Genomic DNA, 11,267 nt, shown 5'->3' with positions numbered 1-11,267 from the left:
CACCGACTTTCTTTTTACTATCCTTCCCCTTGTCTTTTTTTTCCTCCTCTCTTCTCTTTCCCCTTCCCTTTCCATCTCCCCTCGTTTTCCCTTTCTTCCCCTTCCCTTTTCCTTTTTTTCCCTTCTCCTCCCTCCTCTCCCCTCCCTGGGGACAGCCCAGGCCCGGTGCACGGCTCCCGCAGCACCCATGGGTGCAGCGGCGGGGGGCTGGGGGGAACTCCCCACGGCGGAGCGGTCGCCCTGCACGGCCCAGCCCAGCCCGGCACGGCCCGGCACGGCTCAGCCCAGCCCAGCCCAGCCCGTCCCGTCCCATCCCGCCGCCGGCCGGGGCGGTCCCACCGCCGTCCCCTCCTCCATCCTGCGCGGGGGGACGGGAGCGCCCCTCTGCCGCCGAGCAGAGCGGCAGCCGCGGCCGGGCGCGACGCGGACCTGCCGGAGCCCCTCTCTTCTTCCTCCTCCTCCTCCTCCTCCTCCTCCTGCCCCGCAGCCGTGCAGCATGGCCCGGCGCGAAGCCCCCCCCGGGCTCTGCCTCCTGCTCCTGCTGCTGCTCCGCGGCGGGGGGCTCACCACCCCCCCGCCGGCCGCCGCGCAGCCCCCGCCGCAGCGGGGAAGTGTCTGGTGCCCCAGCCGCTGCCTCTGCTTCCGCACCACCGTGCGCTGCATGCATCTGATGCTGGAGAGCGTCCCCGCCGTGTCGCCCCAAACCACCATCCTGTGAGTAGCCGGGCGGGCAGGGAGCGGGGAGGAGGAGGAGGGAGGAGGAAGAAGGAGGAGGAGGGAATACCTGGGGTGGGAGGCACTTTGGGGGGCGGTGGAGCTTCGGCTCTTTGTCTGCGGTCGGGGGAGGGGGCTCGGCCCCGCCGCCCCCCATTCCCGGTTCCAGCCCCAGCCCCGGGGCTCCCCGCCCGGCGTTGTGCGGGTAGAGGTAGGCATCCTGGTTAGCCTGAGGGCACTGCGGGCTTCGCGGTCCCTGGAAGGAGTTTGCCGTGCCCTCAGCCCGTTCGGCTGGCAGAGGGATGGGGAGGCTGCTCGGTGCCGAGGCGTGGTGACGGTGGGTCAGCAAGCCGAGACCCCCACGGGACCCCAAGTCTTCTCGGCTTGCCGAAGATTCACTCGGTTCGAGTTCCCGCAAGAGCCTAAGGACATGCGACCTTACGGCCCGCAGTCCTATTTTTTAAAGCAGGCGCGACCAGAGTGGCAGTCGAAGTGCCGCGGGCTCAACTATTTTGAGCAGCATTGTGCTGGTAATAAAACTCAGTGGATGATCAACCTCAATCACATGGATTTCACTGAAACGATTGCCTGTCCATCCATTTTTGTCCTTACAATAAACGCAAAGACCTAACTGAACACCCCATGCCGTGTTGTCTCAAGGCTTGCTGTGAAGACAAGATTTGTTCCACTGACCCGCTTCTGCGCTGCTTGGGCTCAGAAGGCTCCTGGCATCAGCCCTCTCCTTCCCCTGCACACACGCAGCCCTGGATGCCGAGTGGAGCTTGGCCCTGGGAATTTTCTTGCAGGGCCTCCTGTAATAAATTGACTTGCGACTTTGTCAGATATTTTCAAAAGGGATTCATAAAGCCTCGGTGTGTTTTAGCTTCCAAGTATTATTTAATGTGAAGACTACAGTCATTTAGCATTAACTGAGTCCCTATTTGGCAAGAAGTTCAGCCTTTTTGGCAGAATCCGATTAGTCCTGCAGTACTTGTAAACCTTTTAGGGAACAATACAGGAAGTGGGCGGTTAATGTTTCTTACATTTGAAACAAAGTACATTTACAGAGCACCTTTTGCCTTGAGATTACAGGAAACTGTGTAAAACTAGTTGTGTGAATCATTTTAAATGTAAAAAAGAAAAGAAAAAGGATATTAAAAAAAAAAAGAAAAGAAAAAAAAAAAAGCAATCATTAGAATGTGGAGTCAAATCTTAATGGCTTGATTTCATGTTAGCAGTAGAAGGGCCTGCAACAGCAAAAAGCATTAGATGAACCTAGCCAGGGTGGAGCTCCCCTTACGGTGGGTATTTATAATCTTGCAGTGACTCAGAGCAGAATGTATGAACAATGAAAGCATTATACTCGTCTAACCCCACTAATATATCAAATTGTCTAGTATCCCAAATCTGAATGATCATTCTGGCATAAAGCAACCTACAATGCAACAGAATCAATTAAAAAGAAGTTACTTTTTTTTTCCAGCTTGACAAAGAAAAATAATTCTCAAAATAGGCCTGTGGATGACCAGCGTTCTTCAAAACACAATGGTGGCCTTACTTTTCGTCTGGTTGTTGGTATTCTTTTTTGCCAGCTGACTGGGGGACACATAAATAAATTAAGGTCTTTGGTAATACAACTTTTTATAAAGATGCAATAACTCTTTCTGAATGGCAGTGAATGGGGAGGAGATGGATCAGAAGGTAATTAGGCAATACGTATCTCTGGGACAAAGAACAGTGATACAACTTATTTAATAATGAGTCGTTTGAAGATAGCATCTGTACATAAATAGCTTGCCTACTCCGTATAAAGGGCTTACCTTTAGCTATAGGATGTGCTTGAGAAAAAATATTGCATCTGTCTGAAGTACTCATTGAATTACTCTGTAGTTTGCCAACAATTTTTACCTTACTACTCTGTAGACCTGCACTTTGTGGAGGTAGTCCATCAGCCACAGAGTACAATAATCAACAGCCTACATTCAGGAGTAGTTTCTTTTTTAAGCATGGAATCATGAAGCATTTATTTCATTGCCAGTTTGATTGTCACAGTTTGTCTGCCATTTAGAGCTTCCATTAAGTACACTCTTTTTAGTGGTGGTGATGATAGCTAAACAATTAGAAACAATGAATTAATTTCAATTGAACAGCTTCCCCTTTAAAATATGGCCTTACAAAATCCTGCAAACTGTGTTGCTGATGGGTTAAGCCCCCTTTTACTGGCATTGGTAAATTACACATTCTTGTCTGCTTTCTTTCTTTCTTAAGACACAGGTTATTTGTGAAGTAAAAACATTACTAAGTTTTTTCTTGTTTTTCTTGTAAATATGTATAAACATATTTATATTGCTTTTTACAAGTGTTGGTTCTGAAAACTGTCCCATTTTGGAAGCAGAGTTGACTTTGGTCTATTTCACATATAATTTGTTCTGTGGACTAAAACAGCATGGAGCCAGAATAACACCGCAGCCAAATGTTTTCCCCCCACATATCAAAAACGTCTACTCCTAATCTCAGTCTCGCTGTTGAAAACTGCTCATAACATTACTGGTTGCTGACCTTGCCAGTGCTACTTCTGGCTGTACATTTTCTCACTCTCTCCTGCTTCCCCCACTTTCTGGCACTTCCCCTTCCCTGCTGCAGGCTGGGATCCATGGTTTAGATTTCTGCACAGTGGCTTCTGCCAGCTTCAGAAGTGCTTGTGGAGCCTTGTGCAAGCATGTGGTTCCACCCAAGAGTATATGATTGCTCTCCTACATATACAGAGGATGTACCCCTCTTTGTAGCAGCAGGGCTGCTGTCTCTTGAGACCCACCTCCGGAGTCATTTGCAAAACCACTTCATGCCTTCAGCATTGTCTTGGAAGGTTTCTTTCATCCCTGAGTACAGAGTGCCGGTGTACTCACAGGAGTTGCTGAAACATATTTGTATTAGGCTATTTAACTGGCTGAGGAATGCAAAATTCTGGATATGAAACTATTACTGTCCCCTGATTGTACCTTATTATTAGATATTAAATATATAAATATCTTATTATTAGATATTAAATAAACATTTATTTGGAAGATATTTTAAATCCAGAAGGGATTTCTATGTTTACAGCCATTTCTAGTTCATGGTGTTTGTAATTCTGACAGGGGGCCTTTAAGTGTTGAGGCAAAAAAAAAATATTTGTGCCTTGCCTCAACATGATCAAAACTCGTCAGTCTACAGGCATAGGTACACCTAGTCAGACCAATACTAAAAGTTGTCCATTGTTTTTCTTTGTAGCAAGTGGACACTCTCAGATATTTTTGCTAGTTCAATGAGCATGATTGAATTCACTGCAGTTGGGTTTCAAAGGCTGAACAAGAGAATCTCACTTGTTTTGTGACCAGGTTAAAATTGACCAAAAATATGTGTCACAAAAGCAAGTGGACTTGATCTGCATTAAGAATGGCATAGAAATTTTTAAGGAGAAAATTACATTTCAAAATAAGTCACCTGTAAGAATATTTGCTACAAGCAATTATTACTTTTGGCTTTCTTGCATGTATGTTATGAATAGCATACCTTTTCAATAAGTGAGTATAATTTTAAGTGGTCAGAGCTTAGTAGGACTTTTTAAATTGTAATCACAATTGTTCCACGTGAGTAGCTTTTGAAGGTAGTCACTGAGATGAAATTGTAGGCAACGGTGTCACTCAGTAATGCTTTTGTTTACATGATTCCAACACATTATATAAATTGGAGAGTTTTTTCCTTTTTTATTTTTATTTTTAACTTTTGGGTTGTAGTGCAAATGTCAAGGATCCATCCAAAGGGAAAGGGGAAGGTGCTAGATTTTTAAAATCAGTTCCAAGTTTCTAGACAGCAGGATAAGAAATACTTACCTTTTCTTCAGAGATCTGTGATAATTTTCATGGAATCAGATGCTGTGCACTCAGAATGCCAGTGAAAATCATTATTGGTTTTCAAGAGCATCTGTCTTAATACAATTGAAAAAAAAAAAAAGGAAAAAAAAAAGGAAAGAAAAAAAATAATAATTACACTCCAAAGAGATGTGTGATTTGTGTATATGATTTACCAAAGAGGTAAGGGTAATGAAAACTTAATGACATTTTGCATTTTGAAGTTGATTTGTTGATTTGTGATAACATCCCTCCTAAAAGAGGCATTTAAGGAAAAGAAATGGGTGATATGTATGATTTTTGTCAGTGCAGGAGCCTCTGGGCTATCATAGTGAAATGATGCATGCTATTTGCAGATCTGCCATTTGCAAACAGTGTGCTAACAGTCAACAAAGCATCACGTCATTCTCATCTGAAAAATGCAGGATTGTTCCATGTAAGATCTTTGAAAGTCTTTTAGGAAACTTTTTGTAGACTAAACAATCAAGACAGCAAATAATTACACCTTGACATGGAAGGACAAAGAGTTGTAGTGTCATATCTGGGCTGTGAGTAGGCTCAGTCACTTGTCTGCTGAGTATCAATTCACATATAGGAGACAGTCAAGACATGTGATGCTAGTATAAGATTTCAGTTAAAACATGAAGGTCTGTATATACTTAACATTAAAAAAAAAAAAAAAAAAAAGATGAAAAGATGAATAGATACTGGAGGTTTACTTGAAGTGTTTCAGAAAAACTGAATGCAGACATAGATCTTGTCAGACTCTTGGCTAGGCCACAAACTGCAGTAGATGCCAACAACGATTTCCTCAAATTACACAAAGCAGGGGGAAAGTATAAGTTTATTTCAATAAAATTATCTTAGGTCTTCCTTCATAGTAATTTTATGACCAAGTGCAGAATTCAATTTAAGATTAAAACACCTACATTTATGTGTCTATGCTTAGGAATTCACAGCCATCTTAGGTGTCTGAGGGTTCCCTAACTTACCCACTGCAGTTAATTGACTCTGGAGCAAGAATCAGGCCACCCCAAAGACTTGATTCATTTGCTAACTGTAAGTATCTAGGTCTATTTGAATTTGTCTAATGGAATCTTTTCTAGTTTACATCTGCTCCTCTGAAAAGAACATAGATCTCCCATTGGGCCTGTGTCACTGTGTCATACCTGTTTGTTCCCAGCAGATGTTTCAGCCTATGACATCTAGGCCAACAGCAGAAAAAACTGCTTGGGCAACTGAAGCAAGCTGCTGCTATATGGGCAATTGAATCATTTTCCAGCCTATGTTGACTGCTGACTAGTCTTCTGTTGACAATAATGGGAGTTTAAATATCTATATGTAGATATTGATGTTTATTTGTCTGAACAGAATCTTAATATATTTTCAGAATAGGATGTTTTCTTAATATTTTCCACAGAAACAGGCTACTTGCAAAAGTCAGAGGCTCAGGAATACACAATGAAGAAAGTAATTTACTTTAAAGGTAGCTAAAAAGAGAATATTTCTGCTGGCATGTCCATTAGACCCTATACTCTTTGAGTATCAACAAACCAAATTGGTGCTACAAAGGACACCAAGCCTCCCTAGAAAAACAGCCTTGGAGGATATGTAGTATGTGAATCCTGCTAAAGCCATTCTTGGCAATCTGTCTTTCCTGCTGATAGAATAAGCAGCATGAATGCCCTGCAGAGGGACCTGGACAGGTTTGATCAATGGGGAGAGGCCAATGGGATGAGGTTCAACATGCTGGGTCCTGCAATTTGGCCACAACAACCCCATCCAGCAATACAGGCTTGGGGCAGAGTGGCTGGAAAGCTGTGCAGAGGAAAAGGATCTGGGGGTGCTGATTGGTGCTCACCTGAACATGAGCCAGCAGTGTGCCCAGGTGGTCAAGAAGGACAATGGCATCCTGGTTTGTATCAGTGTAGTCAGCGGGGCCAGGGAGGTGATTGTCCCCCTGTGCTCAGCTCTGGTGAGGCTGCACCTCCAAAACTGTGTTCAACTTTGGGTCCCTCACTACAAGAAGTACATTGAGTTGCTTGAGAGTGTTTCCCAAGAAGAGCATGGAAGCTGGTGAAGGGACTAGAAAACAAGAGTTATGAGGAGTGACTGAAGGAATCGTGGTTGTTTATCCTGGAGGAGGCTGAGATGAGACCTTATCTACAACTACCTGAAAGGAGATTAAAGTGAAGAGGGTGTTGGTCTCTTTCCTCAGGTGATGAAGGATAGAACATGAGCAAACAGCCTCAAATTGTGCCAGGGAAGGTTTAGGTTGAACATTATTCTCCAATAATTTCTTCATGGAGAGTGTGGTTAGGTATTGGAATAGGCTGCCTAGAGAAATGAAGTTGCTATTCCTGAAGGTATTTAAAAGATGTGTGGGTGTGGCACTTAGGGATACGATGGGGCTTGGAAGGTCCTGTTGATGGTTGGACTTGATGATCTGAAGGTCTTTTCCAACCTATAGGATTCTGTGATTTCTTCTGTTGGAAGAAATAATGAATGCTTAATCCCTTTCCTTTGTCTCAATGCCAGCCTGTTTTTGAAGTACTCTTCTCACTGAAAGGTCAGTGTTACTGAGCTTTCATCTGAATTTCCCCCTTCCCACTCTACTGTATTTTGAGGTGAGAGAATTATACATTTCCACAGTATTTGCAGGACAGATCTGGTGCGTGAGCTAATGGGATTTATAAAGCAGCACTCTGATGGTCTCTGTTCCATTTTCTGTTTCTTTCCTAATCATCCTCAGCATCATATTTTCTTTTCTTGAACTGTTGTTTTCATGGAATCATCAAGTGTAGCTTAAGATCTTGTCTGTGAGTAGTAATCATCAGGTCTAGGCACACCATTTTATTTGGGAAGTTTGGAGTGTTTTCTCCATGTGCATTACTTTGTATTTACATGCATTAGGTCTACACTTTAATAGCCATTCGTGGACTGATGACAGGTCCATCTCTTCCTAGTCAGACTTTGTCAAAATAGATGAATATGATAAGCAGCAGTTTATCATCTCATTGTTCACCCCCCTTCTACTTATGAATACATTGAACAATGCAGAACCCATCACAGATCTTTGAAATTCTTCAGGTGACCTTCTTCCCCTATGAAAATTTACCACTTACTGCCAACTTCTCTTCATATGATCATCTGGACTGTGTAGGACATTTGCTTTCTAGCTGCTTCAAAAGCTTATCATTGGGAATTTGGACTATGGTCAGTCCAAGATTTTTTTATTTGTTCTACTAAAACATTTTGGAAGGCTAGAAAGGTGATTTGTATCTGTGGACCACTTACTGTTGCTGTTTAAACCCACATTTCAAAATCATGGTTTTAAGTGTTCTGTTTTCCCAGTTTTGCTGACACACAGTTTCAGTGCTTCTGCTCTTACTCAGTTTTTCCAAACAACAACAAAATTAAAAGTGATGAGTTATATTATTTTTCAACATTGCTTTGGGGAATTTACAAGCATGAGGGACACTGAAGAGAATAAGAAATTTATGAGTTGCATAGGCAAACATGGGATTACTCACTGGAAAGAGTAAGAAATGAATGCTTGGACATGACTGAAAATACTCTTTCTGTCCTAATTCCCAATGAAGACTGGTGGAAAAACAACAGGGAGGTGCCTATCCCATGCATCATCAGGAGAGGCTGTATCCAAGACACAAGGAGAGGGGTGAATGTCTCATCTAACATTCTGGTAAATACAAGCCTAAGAGAAAAATATGACTAATAAGTATTCCAACCTCCTCCATTTTCTGAGCAGCTCTTACTGAGTTATCTCCCAGGTGAGGTCAGTGCTCATTAAGAGGTAAGATGGGGGTGTCATTAACAAGCAGGAAACTTAGAATAGTTCAGTTGGAAGGAACCTTCAAAGATCAGAACTCTCAAGGCTAACCAAAAGTTAAAGCATATTAATGAGAGCATTTTCCAAAAGCTACTTGAACACTGAGAGGCATGGGGCATTAACTATCTCTCTAAGAAGCCTGTTACAGTGTTTGATAACCCTCACAGTAAAACTTTTCTGAATGTCCAGTCAGGACCTCTCCTGGTGCAACTTTGTGCCATTCTCGCATGTAAGTTGGCCGTTTAGATATTAAATAAATATTACACTGTTTATGTGTGCTCATGGATTGGCTTGTAAAGAAACTAAGTTTAAATTAAAGCATTGGGAGTCTAGAAGAAATAAAGCAGAAAGTATAGCTGACAACGAAGAGAACAGAGCTCAGGGTAAAGACAGAAGCTGTGGAAAGAAACACCATAATGTAATAAAATAAATTGTTCTTGCTATTATGAAATGAAAAAATAACAAACAACTATTCAGAAAATAACAAAATAAGAGAAATAGTGTTTGTAATGTGCACAATTGCACAATTTTATGTTTTCTGAATTACAAAATGTACTTTTACAGGAAAATTTTACTCTGTGTAATGGATATAATGAAAATGTTAAAATAATATTTTCAAGCCCCAATCTTATTTTGAACAATGGAAAAACAAACTGTAAACTTTCACTCATCTTGATTCATCTCTCAAAATGGTGTTTGTTTCAGTTACTTCTTGTTGGAATCATATTTCTGAGACTTAAAGATTATTGTAGTTTGTTTACAGTATTATTCCCCACTTTATACAGTATTTTGTGATCAAAACACTCTAGCTCTTATCTTGCAAATGTGAGCTTATGCTTAGCTTTGTATACGTGAATAATGCCCAGGCTTCTGACTCTTCCTGGGCCTGGATATTTGCTGCTTCTCTTTCTGGCAAGTCAAACTATGTGTTTATGTCCTCATAGGCTATGACTTCACCTTACAAAAAAGGTCAATTTATAAAGGTGACATTTAAAAAGTTGTATTGCACAAGCTAAGTATTTATAGTTGCTTATCTTTCTGGAGAACTTTATGTATACAAATAAGTTAATATTTTAAAAACTTGTGTGATGTACATGTTTATACATATACATGCTACACATATAGCATATATGTGTGTGTATATGCATATAGGCACAGTAAAATGGAAGCAATTGAGCCAAATTGTCGTTATCATTTGTTCCATTTTGGATTTGATGAAAACAAAACAAAAATAACTTTTCAGGCTTTATTACTGTAAAGATGGGCAGAGTTTCAAGGCAATCCACAGAGATAGTACAATGAGGGCTGGCTGAGCTGGAACAGTGACTCAAATATTTCCTTTTGCTTCCTTTTGCTTATCTGGCTGAGGGATTATTTATTTATTTATGTATTTTTGGCATGGAATTATAACTGTTGCTCGTGTATCAAGTGATTTTTTTTTAAAGAAAAATAAATGTTTGATTTATTGTAAATTACAAAGATTGTCAAGCCTCTTGAGAAAGATACAAGACCACAAGATCAATGTGGGCTCTCAGCTTCCTTTCTTTTTGTTTAATGTATATTTACAGGTACGAGTCACTTGTAGCAAAGATTGGGGCATTTAAAAGTTTGTGCAGTTCCTGGCATGGCTTCTTGAATGTTGTAAAAGCTTGTAGAATGAATGCTGTAAGCTTTGGTACAGTGTTCTGTAGTGTTCTGTGTTTTGTTTTGTTGTTTTATTTTGTTTTTTCCTTTTTTTTGGTGTGATCTGTTCTTTGGACTTTTAGATCTTTTATTCTCTTTCCAATTACCACTCCCCAGATCTTTCTGAAAATTCTTGTATAAGCATTCTTTCCCCTTAAATCACCTATTACAACACTCTGCTCATTGCCTGGCTGCTCTCAAAAAGGAAAACAGTATTACTTTGTACACAAGAGTAATGACTGCTTTTGGCAAGCAGGATGATGACTGCTTAGTGTCAGCATTGCATTAGCCAGACTCTTGGATTCAGTAGCCTTTTAATAGCTATTTGGCTGCCAGTTTCCCATATAGGAGATAAAATATAGCATAAGTACATCTGTGCTTGCTTCAGCTTATCATAACATAAGCTTATCATAAGCATCATAGCTAGGGCAACATGAAAATCTGTGCAGGTTTTCAGACTTCTCAACATAGTTAAATTCAAAGGCTTGTAGCCTCTGTCCAAGGTCCACTGTGCTCTACAGAAGGTAAATATTTTGTCTCTTCATGATTTTGATCAGCCATTTGTATATAAAATCATACTTTTGTTGTCTGATGTTGGATTCTGTTTTATGCCTGATTCAGCAAACCTGTCATCAATATTCTGATCTTTAAAGTGTGTCTCTGAATCAAAGTCTTATAATGTTTATAAGTCTATAATGTCTTATAATGTCTTATAATGGTAAGAAAACATTTTTTCTCCATTTTTCAAAAATAGTTTTGAAAAAAGTATTTTTGAAAAAAAGACCAGAGAGCAGTGTGTGGTCTAGTGCACAGGTAACTCTAGTTAGCCTGTCAAAAAACAAACAAACAGACAAACAAACAAACGAAAAAAAACCTTTGTCAATCTCCTTATACTGTCTGCTCAGATAATGCAAAAAGCTGGAGCAGTAGTGTGGTGGTGTGGTATGTGCATGTAAAACATATAGAGTGATTATTCACTGATGGGAGGCTGCTTATCAGAGCAAGGTGCCTTTTTTAGGGGATATGTTGTCACTGTTCAGATTGGGGATAACAACTGTAATTTGAGTTCAAGAGAGAGGTTTTGGTTTGATGGCATTTTGATAAACTTTCTCTGAGAAACTTGAAAAGTA

General features: G+C 41.0%; 1 protein-coding gene across 1 annotated transcript in view; it reads left to right on the top strand.

Moving 5' to 3' along the window:
- Window positions 1-444: 444 nt before the first annotated feature.
- Window positions 445-11,267, top strand: part of PXDN (peroxidasin) — an 86,481-nt gene continuing 75,658 nt past the window's right edge. Inside the window, exon 1 of the mRNA XM_084283550.1 lies at window positions 445-714. Within this exon, the coding sequence (XP_084139676.1) occupies window positions 497-714 (218 nt within the window). The 5' untranslated portion in view covers window positions 445-496. The remainder of the gene's footprint in view (window positions 715-11,267) is intronic.

Source organism: Netta rufina (genome assembly GCF_964035555.1).
Source record: "Netta rufina genome assembly, chromosome: 3".
Taxonomy (NCBI): domain Eukaryota; kingdom Metazoa; phylum Chordata; class Aves; order Anseriformes; family Anatidae; genus Netta; species Netta rufina.
Note: the sequence above shows the minus strand (reverse complement) of the source record. Positions and strands in the feature narration are given on the sequence as shown.